At 33.1% G+C, this 12,929-nt stretch overlaps 2 protein-coding genes across 2 annotated transcripts; both read left to right on the forward strand.

Moving 5' to 3' along the window:
• The first annotated feature begins 3,221 nt into the window (after nucleotides 1-3,221).
• Nucleotides 3,222-4,041, forward strand: LOC132178314 (uncharacterized). Its single transcript, XM_059590761.1, has 3 exons — nucleotides 3,222-3,698; nucleotides 3,803-3,847; nucleotides 3,961-4,041. The coding sequence occupies exons 1-3, from the start codon at nucleotides 3,222-3,224 to the stop codon at nucleotides 4,039-4,041; spliced, it is 603 nt and encodes a 200-aa protein (XP_059446744.1).
• A 2,672-nt stretch (nucleotides 4,042-6,713) lies between these two features.
• Nucleotides 6,714-8,993, forward strand: LOC132178315 (uncharacterized). Its single transcript, XM_059590762.1, has 3 exons — nucleotides 6,714-7,191; nucleotides 7,902-7,943; nucleotides 8,901-8,993. Exons 1-3 carry the CDS (start codon nucleotides 6,718-6,720, stop codon nucleotides 8,979-8,981), a joined length of 597 nt encoding a protein of 198 aa, XP_059446745.1. The 5' UTR covers nucleotides 6,714-6,717; the 3' UTR covers nucleotides 8,982-8,993.
• The last annotated feature ends 3,936 nt before the right edge of the window (nucleotides 8,994-12,929 follow it).

Raw genomic sequence — 12,929 nt, forward strand, 5'->3', positions numbered from 1 at the left:
AATTATACCCTCATTTTACTATTTCACCAACCCTATACTATTTCACCAACCCTATACTATTCTACTTTCAATTTACAATTATACCCTCATTTTACTATTTCACCAACCCTATACTATTTCACCAACCCTATACTATTCTACCTACCCTATACTATTCTACCTTCTTATTCTACCATCCTTATACCTACCATTTACTATCTTATTATTTCACCAATTACCATTCTCTAATTACCACTCTCATAAATTTCCCAAGAATTAAAATCCTTAGCTACAATGGATATTAAAATAACATCATTATCAAAATAATCTATTTAAATAGCTTTGAAAATTCTGGGGCACTACAAAGAGTAAGGCACAACACATGCAATATTTAATTTAAATGAGGAGTGAATTTGATGGAGTTAAGGTTCGAACCTAGGACATTTGACTCTAATACCATGTTAAATTAACATTGTCTCAAAAGCTTAAGCTCGTAGATAAGAAAAGATAAATTTAATTGTTTAATACCATGTTAAATTACTCTAAGCTGATAGGAAAAGATAAATTTAATTATTTAGGTGCGACTCAACACGTGAAATAATATTTAATTAAAATGGAAGGTAAATGACGAAGTCAAGGTTCGATCACAAAACCTTTGGCTCTGATACTATGTTAAATCATAATTTTTTTTTTTTTAAAGCTTTAGCTAATAAGAAAGGGTAAATTTAATCATTTAATCATTACTTTAAATATATATATAAAACTAGACTTTTTTTTCTTTTTTTTTCTCTTTTATTTTTCTAGCGGAAAAAATGAGACGCCTGGGGAATGAAGCTCTATAGGGAAATATGAATGTGAAAGAGTAAATGTGTTATACACGGGGAAGCCTAAATGTCAGAGGAATTTAGGTACTAGGTATTAATGGTGAAGACACTCTTTTTAAGTTTAAGTGGGATTTCAAAAAAAAAAAATGGCTCTGTTGTTTAGTAACCAAATGACGGGAATGTTTTATTTATAAAATATTATTAGCATCATTTGCATATATATAAATGTGTCCCTTCCATAAAAAGTGACAAGATTGGACGCTCTTACTGTGGTAAGGACATTAAGAGTATGTTTGAAATTGTGTTTTGAAGTTAAAGCTTTTAAGCAAAAAAAAAAAATTTTGGCAAAAGTTTTATTTTTAAGTTTTTGTTAAAAGTTCGTTTTGGTAATTTTTAGAGTAAAAAAAGTTGAAAAAGTGCTTTCGAAATTTTTTACCAAACGAGCAAACTTTTGTTTTGCACAGTTTTTTAAGTACTATAAATACTTTTTAAACTCTTAAATGCAATCTCAAATAGGCTCTAAATTTTTCTAAATTTACCACATTTTAAAAAGAAATAAAAAAATTATTTCTAAGTTAGCATCTTTTACATAAAAAGGGCACCAATTTTACGATTTTTCTACCTTGAGTGACGAAAAATATTTTATAAAATGGCATCATTTACATAAAAAAGGGCGGGCGGGGGTAATTTTATGACATTTAACAAAAACAGCCCTAAATATAGATGATAGCGTCATTTTTCTAAAAATAATGCTAAAAAAAACATACATTAATGATTTGTAGTAACGTGAAATATCCCCATCATGACTATTTCAACACCATGCGCGCATGGTGCACGACATTCGAAGTGTAGAAATGTCTAGCTAGATGAAGACATGGTTTGCGTACAGAATATCCCCATCATGGCTTTTTTTCTACACCATGGTGCACGGCATTCTTAATTAGTTCGATGAAGATATATATGGCTGCACATGTAATATCTCCATCATGCCTATTTCTACACCCCGGTGGACGGCAATCCTAAGCATAGAAATTAATGCCTAGCTCGATGAAGACATGGTTTTCAACATTACCTACGCAAATATATATATATATATAAACTAAGGTTTTGTTTGTTTCAACCTAAAATATTTTTCTCAATAAAAAATATTTTCTTGAAAATTAATGATTTCTCTGAAAATATTTTATGAGGTTTGATGTATTTGTAAAATCACAAATATATGTATAAAATAATAGAAGACAAATGGGTCGTTTTAATTTGTTGGGTACAAGTATGGTTTTTAAGAATGAGAATTAATATTACAATTATTAAATTTTATCCCCGATATTGTGATATACCATCACTTGTGATCTTTTGTGAGTAGTTTCCATTTAAGTTCAATTAATTGTTTGGTGTAACTTAAGTTTTGAATAATAAGAAATTGTGTTTTGATGACAACTTTCGTTGCAATGAATAATTTTATGTAATGAATTTTCTATGCGCCTTCTTCTTTCCACCCACGTGTTGAAAACTAACACGTCACTAGCAACTTTTTTATTATCATTCGAAATTAGAAATGATGTTAATAAAAAAATAAAAATAAAAATTGAACTTATCAACAACGACGAAGACCCAAAAGGGCTTCTTGGTAAACTCTTCTTTGTGAGTTTTTTGTTTAAATAATAATAAGAAGTGACTGATGTAATCTAAATATAGAATAAGATGTTGATTTTTGTGAGAGAAAAATAGAGATGGAAAATAAAAATTGGTTGCAAAACATAACCGGTCTTTCTGATTGAGATTCACACCCAGACCTAGTGATATGTACAATGCATGCCGGCTCATATAAAAAGAATATTTATCAAAATAAAAAAGCATCCATGGCCATCCCAGCAGGTGTTATCAATTATGAACCAATTTAAAGCATATATCTACGCAACTTTTTTTTTTTCAATGCTGATAATTTTATGGGAAGGATATATCACTTAATTACAGTGATGATAATGATACACAGAAATTGGTGGACTTCAAGCTAATTATTCTAATTCGACTGATCAAGAACACCACCCAGAGAAGAGAAATGATATAAAGCCATCAATTAATTTACTCTGCCCAATCTTTCAACTAGTAAATCAAATAGAAAAATGCTACACTTATCAAATTAAAAAAAATAAATAAATAGTTTCCAATTGATGTGTTACCGTTCTATAACACGTGAGAAGAAACATAATATAGATTTGTCTACACAAGACCCAGTCAAGAGAATAGGAGATCTTCTAGACGAAGTACAACTGTGTTTTTTTTCTTCTTTTTTTTTGGCAATTTTATTTTTTATATTCAATATATAGGAGAGGGGAAATGGGGAGATAATACAAGTATAAATTTCTATTTAAACTGTAGTGAAAGAAAGGGCTGCTTCATCAGGTGATCAAAGAAGCCATGGACATTGAAGAGTTACACGTTGCTGCTTCAGCTTACTATAACAATGCCTCCTCGGAAGTAAAGCAGCTAGCGCGGGAGTTTTTCGAGTCAATGGATACGAATGAGGATGACACAGTGAGCATGGATGAGTTCGTGGAGTTCTTCAAAGGATACAGCAACAACAACATGTACAGCAAGAACCATTTCACTGCATTGGACAGGAACCGCGACGGCTGCTTGCAGTTCCGGGAAGTGCTGACGTTGTACTACATCATGAAAACCCGGGGCGTGTGGTGCAAACAATGCAGAACGTGCCTTACAGGACTCTATTTCACTTGCGTCACGTGCTTTGACAGCGCTGACGACATGACCTACGATCTCTGCGCTGCGTGCTATAGCAAACGCAACTTCCAGCACCCCCACCCCTCCTCCTCCTTCCTTGATAGCTACGTCTTGCTACGCTCCAAGAATGGTACTGAAGCAAATCGCAATCGGGTAAATGTTAAATCATTCTGGATTAATTTCCTAATTACCATATTTAATTATATCTTACTTAATTACGGGTAAATGTTAATAAATTATTTAATGCATGCATGCAGGCAATAGTTCCACGACCCATGAATAATTATGAACCTCAACGGGCGGTAACTTTTGTTTTCTACTTTCTTCTTCAATTTGACATCTTCATGCATGCACTTTTGATACACTCAGATTAATTAAGTCTAGTTTTTAATTTCTTGTTTCATTTCGCTTTCAGAGTAAACTGCAAACCGCATTACGAACATTGGAGGCGGCGATTAGTATCGGGAGTATTGTGACTAATTGTAGCATCATGTGATTGTGAGGTGATCAATTAAGAGGAAATCAAAGATGCACAAGAACTGCGTGCCGTTTTTGGGATACAGGAATGGGCATGCCCAAAATAATGGCATAATTTACGTTTCTTCTTCCTTTATTTCTAGATCTGTTTGCTTAATTAGCTTGTGTAATTCAGTAATTCTTTATTACAACGCATATGTTATTTCTTCATGCTTTGGCTTTATCAAAGTATTGAAAACAAGAGTGTTCAATTATCGATTACTGTCTGTAAAACCAGCTAAAATTGGGGGACAAAATTACGGATGTATGGTTAGAACTCATTATATATATATATATAAACTCATAAAATTGATTTGCACGTACGGCGAAAGGCTTGTGGTTTGATGAAACACCAAAGTCTAACTGTCTAAGAGAGATGCAACGGAAACTCTAGCTATAACAAAACTCTCTTGGCACACGTCAAAAGTCGTTACTGGTTTTGTTATCGTTTATCTTATAGGTCTCAAAGATTTCCACGAATAACATATCAAAAGTTACATGGTAAGGTACGGCGAGCTCCCGCACCCTCAAAAGTTACATGGTAAGGTACGGCGAGCTCCCGCAGCGGTGCGGCAGCTTCCTTTGGTGTTTCGGCAAAAGTTAACAATTTAAGTAAAAGAATGTCAAACTCAAAAAATGATTTATGATTTTTAAAAATAAAAAATTATTTTACAAAAATTAAAGAAAATTATCAAATAAAAAAAATACTAGCGAAAATAGCTCTAATGCATAAGTCAAATCTTTGCTTACGGAGATATATATAGCAATAATGCTAAGTCTACAGGCATCTGGCTGATTAATTAGCTGCGGACTAGGAGTCCAAGATTACCCTTTTTATAGGCATGATGGCAGTTATTAGGATTTATGCCATCAAATCTCGAGAACTCTGGGTTTTTGGGCTTTGTCAGCCTCTCGGGTCCACATCAGTTTTACTTAGTGGGCTGGACGGTCAGGTCCACTGGTCCAGTCGGCCAAAATCCAAACAATTTCGAAGAACTTGAAATCAATATATAAATCAATAATGAAAGGTTGCTAGGAGATTGTCACAAATGGACTTGTAGGTTGATAAAGTCAGCTTGAAGTTATGATTCGGATTAGTTAGGCCATGTGTTGTTAGTCTTTAACTAATCATTTGATTACTAGGACAATTGAGTGCAATATTGTTTTTAGGAATATATATAATAGTCTAAGCCTAGTTGCAAAAGTATATATGTTCCAAAGAATAACTACCTACTTTCTGTAAGTTGGTTGGCTCGTCTAAACATATTGCTGATAGGTTACCACCCTACCAATTAGATAAGTGATATTCGGGTTTTCTCTCCACCAATTAACATGTTGTCTTTTATTCTTCTTCGTATCCATAAGAACTTCTCATCAATTACTTCACCCACATGTTGCCTATTAATTAACTTAAAGCAACTAATGCAAAAAAAAACATTTATCTTTTACAAATGATCATTATATTGTTTTTTCACGTCTTTTAATTTATCACAAAGATATATTGCTTAATTAGAGAGATGAATGATGATGGATATATAGAAATTGATGGACTTAATTAATAGCTAGATAAGTCTAATTTGACTAAAGAAAAGCACCGACACAAACGAATAATAAGGCCACCATGGTTGGTTCGATACATTTTGAGGCCTAAGGCATAAAGATTAAGAGATACATTTTCCTTATTTTTAAATATTAATTAAATAATATTTAATTTAATATTAATATTATTTTAACAAATCTATTTAAAGCTCCTTCTTGAGATTCAATTAATTTTTAGTTATTCTCTCTCTTTTTTTTTTTTTTTTTCATATCCATATTCAATTTGCCTTTTCTTAATAGTCAAATTTTGTAATATTTGTTTCATCCTAATAGTTATATTTTTGAATATTTTTCTTTTTCTTACGGTCATATTTTTAAAATTTTGAATTTTTCTTGACTACCATCCAACACTGTAGAGAAAATTCTCTACGAATGTGAAAAATAAATAAAAAAGAGAGAGTGAAAAAAAAAAATTATTATTTTTTATTCTTTTTGTAAGTGACCAAACAAAAACAACCATTTTGATCGATCAGGCTATTTAGAGAAGATTTTTTGTGGTCATTTGTGATTTGGCTTAGCCCAAAAAAAAAAAAAAAAACTATTTTAATGAGTCTACTAGGCCGGGGTGCTCTAAATAAAAGGAATTAAAAGTCAAAAAACTATATATATATATATATATATATATAAAGTCAAAACTATATATATATATATATATATATATATATATATATATATATATATATATATATATAGGGAGAGAGAGAGAATTAAAAGTCATCGACTTTACCACTTCACCACTTGCAGATCAAGGGTGCGAACTACTCACACATGAAGACTGAATTCTTCTTCTTCTCCTTTCTTTTTTGTTTCTCTACGTACACTTGTTGTACCCACTGAAAGAATTATCTACAGAATCTGAGGTGTCACTCCAACGTTAATTCAACATCTCCAAACGAAGACTTTACACCATTTGTCAGCTTCAACAGCTGGAGCTACCCTAGCTACGCATATATATATATATATAAAACTGATCAAGCAAATTCATTTGACTTCTATCAACATTAAGGGGGTTTGATTCTGATATATATTTTCCAAACCCCAGGAGAGCTCGATCGACATGAACATGGAAGAGTTACACATAGCTGCTGCAGCCTACTACAACAATTCCTCCTGGCAACTTCAGCAGCTAGCGAACGACTTCTTCCGCTCAATGGACATGAATAGGGATGGCCTTGCTAGCCTCAATGAGTTCGTGGATTTCTTCAGGCAATGCGGCTACCACTGGATCGACCCCAACTTTTTCCGTAGCTTGGACCGCAACAGGGACGGTAGCTTGGATTTCAATGAAGTCCTGACGTTGTACTACATCATGAAAACCCGGGGCGTGTGGTGCAATCAATGCAGAGCATGCCTTATGGGACTCTATTTCACATGCGTCACGTGCTTTGACAGCGCCGACAACACCTACGATCTCTGCGCTACTTGCTATAGTGCACGGAGTTTCCGCCACCACCACCCAACCTTCTTGGATACCTTCGTCTTGCTACGCTCCAAGAGAGGGCTTCCTCCCGGTGTAGCAAATCCCAATCCGGTAAGCCAATGCAAATTTGGAAATGAGAAATGCTATAGTTCCTTATGATCGATGTTCTTTTAGTATTTTTGTAGATCTTACCTACTTTTTTTTTTTGAGGACAGGTAGAGTGCATTTTTTTAAAAAAATAATATTCACTTAGGTTCACGATAACACCATGAAGAAGTACTGTATGTAAACAAGGGAATCAGATTGCAGAAACTCCACCTTAGACCACTTATTTATTTATTTTTTATATACTCAATTCTCATTCCGTTCGATCATTTCATTGGGCTCACGTAACACGTACATCAATCTTTGAATCAGTGTTTATCAAAGAATATGGAAAAATCTAAGGAATATAGGCATTGTCACATCAATTCACTGATTAAATGGGAGTTGAGTATTTAAAATTACTCTTAAATTAAATAATTCTAGTTTTACTATATTAGTCATTAACATATTTACTTATTTAGAGTAGGTAAATGTTAAAGTGTTTTCTCACGCGGCCTAAGCTAGTATAGGGGGATATACTTGGTTAGATTTAATAATGTATAAGTTGCTCATATGTCATCTAAAATTTTAAATGAAATGGAACCATGTACACCGTTAAATAAAACAAAAAAAAAATCTTAATCGTAAAATAGATTTACCTTATTCTTTTAAGGACTCTTTTTTATTTTTACCCAATTAATCGTGTTGTATTGACCCTATTTAATTATTAAACGCAGGCATTAGTTCCACAGCCTTATGCTGCAAATGCACCTCGAAAGGTAAGTTTTTGTGTCTTCTATTCTTCTTCAATTTTTCCCTTTTAGTATTCTTCAAAACAAAATTAAAATTTCATTTTAGTAATAATTGTTGGAGTTATCCCACATCGGTTGTGGAATAGGCTGATGGTTAGTTTATAAGTGTGAGAGAAAGTTGCACCTCTTGAGCTAACTTTTGGGGTTGAGAGAGGCTAAAGATCACCCAACACTAGTATCAGAGTCATTGTTTACCAGCAAGTCTTAGCCCAACAGTCCACAGGAGAAATGAATTGTCGTTGCTCCAACCCAGGGCTCGATGTGTGAGGGGAGATTGTTGGGGTTATCCCATATCGGTTGTGAAATGGGCTAGTGGTCAAATAATTTATAAGTGTGAAAAAGTCTCACCTCTTAAGTTAACTTTTGGAGTTGAGAGAGGCTCAAGACCACCCAACAATAATTTGACATCTTCATCCACATACACTAACATAATCTAAGAACTCTAGTTTTTTGTCCGGATATGAATCCACTCGAAGAAATAACATTGTAACTAGAAAATGACGATATTTTGTTCGATATACAAGTTGCTCATTAATTTTCTTCAATACTGAGGAATATGCTACCAGCCTACCCATCCAATACCGACTGTAGAGAAAAAAAAAAATAATACAGAAAAATATGTGACGGGTTGATTAATAAATATTAATATATCAGACGCCGCCCACACGTCTTTCTCCACTTCTACTCTTTATTCTCTGTTTTCATATTATTCAACCCGTCATATATTTCTATAGTTATATATATCTGCAAAATCATTTTCAAGGAGGATTAATGGCTACCAATTGACAGTGCAACTAACTCTCTATCCCATTTACTTAGAGGAAAAAACCAAAAAAAAAAATGAAAAAGAAAAATTTGCAGGTTATATATGCAAATGATTTTCCAATTAAAGTGTACTCATTTCTTGTTCCATTTGGCTTTTAGAATATATGGTGGACCGCATTTCAAGCATTGGAGACGGCGCTTAGTGTCGGTAATATTTTTGCTAGTTGTAGCATCATGTGATCGAGGTGATCAATTGAGAGGAAATCAAAGATGGACAACGTACAAGAACTGCATCCCATTTTTGGGATATTACAGGCCGGAATGGGCATGCCCAAAATAATGGCATAATTTACGTTTCTTCTTTCTTTTTTTCTGTTTGCTATATATGTTTTTTATATTAACAACTCCTCCATCTGTTATTTCTTCGTGCTTTGATTTTATGAGAGTGTTGAAAATGTACAAGAGTGTTAAATTATCAATTGTCCTAAAAGGTTAAATTCATAAAAAATGATAAATTTTATCATTTAATTAATATATACTTTAATACTTTCCTCATGTATAACTAACTATAATAATTGTGAGATACAAGGTATATATCCTTAACATATGTTTATAATAAGATAAACACTCACAGGATGTTGGATATATAGCATTGCTTCCACGTACGTTATATCATATAAACGGTTAATAATTTCCATTGTATTCATGCATTGCATTGTATTCATGCAATGCATTACGTACTCTATAGATAAGATGACTCAAACCCCTCACGGCTTTTCAGAGGACTCTAACCTCATGTTTACAGCTATTAGGGGATTCCAACCCCACATTCTCACTTTACTAACAGCACCAGGGACTTTAACCCCAAACCCTAATTGCATGACGTGGCTTTAACGAAAAGGTTAGGAGCTTAAGAGAGAGAATTTGTAACACCTCAGTCCCATATTAGGAAGATGTCATAACGACACAAGGAAAAAGCGCTAACCACACATCTGCGCTATACTATTACTCCAAAATGATTAGTCAATTTATAACTTCTTTAGAATTTTTTATAAAGTCTAATTTCATCTAATAACTAAGCAATGTGATACTTAACACTCATTATTACATTTATAAACTATATACACACTCTGTATATGCAGGCTAGACCCTCATCTTCTCAATATATGATTGGGGTGTTACACCTCATGCCACACTCTCTTTATTTTACCATATTTGTATTTCTCTTTTATTATTTTATTTTCTTCTTAATTCTCAACTCAAGTTTTTGTCTTTCACTCCTTTTAATTTCATCATTTCGGGATGCACATTGCCCCTCCCTCTGCTCTATATCTTATTTTTATATTTTTGAAGCGATGCATGTTGATTTTTTTTCAAGTTCTGCTATTTCATTTGATGATGTTGATAGTGGCTTGTTGTCGCAATAAAACACATATCTTGATGTGTCAAAAATTGAAACTACCGTTAAACATTTTTACTTTGAATTTTGAATTAATTAGTCGATCATCCCAAAAAAAATTCAAGCCATGTTACTATTTGTTGTGATAAATTAATTTTTTTAGATGGCAAAGAAGTAGAAAATAACCCAATAAACTAAACCAATCACACAGAACACACTACGATTTAAATAGTTTGGATTTACCTAATTTGGCTCAACAAGCACGAAAACAATCATGAGAATTGAGAAATTTACTGTGAACAATAATAAAGAGAAAATCATTTGAAACTCAAAAATAAAAAAATTACAAGAGTAATCTTGCGGCTCTTTATAATAGCTAGGTAAGAGACTAACAAGTCAAGTCCTAGGGGAAGATTTCATAGGCGTGTAAGATAATTAAGGACAACAACTCAACTACCATTCCGGGCCTCCGGCCAAGACCAAATAATAGGAAAATAAAAAATAAAAAATAAAAAACAAAACTATAGTGCCTCACTGTCTCCTGATTTGATGACAAGTTGAAAAGCAAGACATTCACGTCAACAAGACCAAGAGATGATTAGACTCCAATTTTTTTTCTTGGCCATTTGATAGCGAGAAATGCTATATAAACTTCAAATTTGTACCATTTTTTGTTGTAACAATGAAGATTGTTATTGGATCTAAAACTTAATGATAATTCATCTAAAATTTAATAATAATTTTTACTATCACGTCAAGAAATAAGCATTTTGTAAGTGTAAATTTAAAAATTTGTGTAGCATTTCTGATAAAGTAACCCCTTTCAAATGCTAAACATTGTTGAAATTAGAGACATCAATTAACATAGTTTCCAAATAAGAGCTATCATCATACTTCATTGCATGGTAAACATGTGAAGAAAAGGAAAAAGGAAAAAACAAGTTCTGAAAATTATGATAATGTCAACCAATTTAGCAATATTGAAATCTAGTTAAAATGAAGTACAAAATATTGGACTTGCAAAGGGGCTAGTTTTACTAATCTTATGGAGACGCCAAAGGGCGCTCCGCCCAGAACATATTGTTGACTTTTAATATTACACGGCTTTAATTTTATTCTTTTCAGAGGAATTGAGCGAACTTAATTATATTAGAAAAACATCTCAAGTATGACGCTCGGCAAATATGATATTACATGGCTTTTCGTAAAGTGTAACAATGGCCATAATATTATAAAGATAAGTCAATTGTGGGGAGGGCGATAATGTTTTCATCATTATATCAAAAATCTACCATTTAGACAATGTTAAATGCAATAAAAAAAAATCATTTTTTTTCAATGATTCGGATTTAATGTCAAACATACAATTATCAAAAAAATACTTACATATAGCAAATGCTTGAAGACTAGTTTCTAGAAAGAAAAGCACATCTCCTATAAATAACCTTAAATGCCATTTCAGTTTGGCATAATTAAGTGAAGAAAAAGAAAACATGTCGAGGATTCTCAAGTCTCCACACCTTTCAAATATTTTCATTATTTTCATTCTCTTCACAATAATGGGTAAGTAATTCAATAATTTCGATATATATACATATACCACAGAATTTGTGAATACTTTTCTATGGAGTTGCATTTTGATCTCTTTTTTTCTTTTTCTTTTTCTTTTTCTTTTTATGATTTGTTCATATTGCTGCAGCATCACAATAGAAGGCTTTGAGGTACTCTGTGGGTGAGATAGTCGAACGTACCGTGGGGCATGCTTTTGGTGATCACCTGATTGTAATAATTACAGTAAGAATTTAGAGAAGGCCGTGCTTGGAAAATGTGAGGGCAAAAGACGGGGTTTTGGCAAATTTTGTGTATGCTATTTTTACTTAAGTTGAATTCTTAGGACAAGGATCCTCTCCAGTTCATTTGAACCGGAGAGGATCCAGTTGATGGCTAGGATCTCTCCTTAAAGATCCTAAGGCCATCAACTTGTCCATCGGTAAAAAAATAATATTGGCTAGCTATTATACTTTTAAAATAAATAATAAAATTAAAATAATCTCGTTAAAGCTGTAGCCCGCATAATATTTAACTTCGATTTAAGCCCCTGACCACCATTTTGGGGAAAAACGGGACGCTATATGGGTGAAGCGGCGAAGGACGGTTCGCAGGGCCAAAAGCCACCCGTAATAAAGACCAAATCAAAAAATAAATTGGTTGTATAGGGGTGCGTAGAATTAACCCGACCCGGCTACCACCACACCTTAAATCGGGTAGAGGCTGACCTATTAGCGCATGGGTGGCCAGCCACCATTATTTTTTTTTTTATTTGTTTTTAATTTTTTATTATTTTGTTTTTTATTTATTTTTAAAAATAAAATAATAAAATAATATTATTTTTTAAATGTGCCACGTGGCAAGTTGATGGCCTTAGGATCTCTAAGGAGAGATCCTAGCCATCAACTGGATCCTCTCCAGTTCAAAATGGACTGGAGAGGATCCTTGTCCGAATTCTTACAACTAGGAGATGCATGATTTGGGCGTATTAATTACTATGTTTTGTACTAGTAACATGTATTTTTTAAGGTTAATTAATGATAGGATACAAAATTTGGTGTCAACAAAAGCAATTGCACACAATCGATCTCCCCTCGACATAAACCAAAGGATGTTTATTAGTAATGGAAGGGTTCCACTAAGATGTGCTTATAACCAATGGTGAAGGCAATGGCGGGGAGGCGGGCACGGCTACCCCCAAATGGCTAATGATGGTTTCGACTACTTCCTATTTAGCTAAA

Source organism: Corylus avellana, chromosome ca4 (genome assembly GCF_901000735.1).
Source record: "Corylus avellana chromosome ca4, CavTom2PMs-1.0".
In the NCBI taxonomy this organism is placed as follows: domain Eukaryota; kingdom Viridiplantae; phylum Streptophyta; class Magnoliopsida; order Fagales; family Betulaceae; genus Corylus; species Corylus avellana.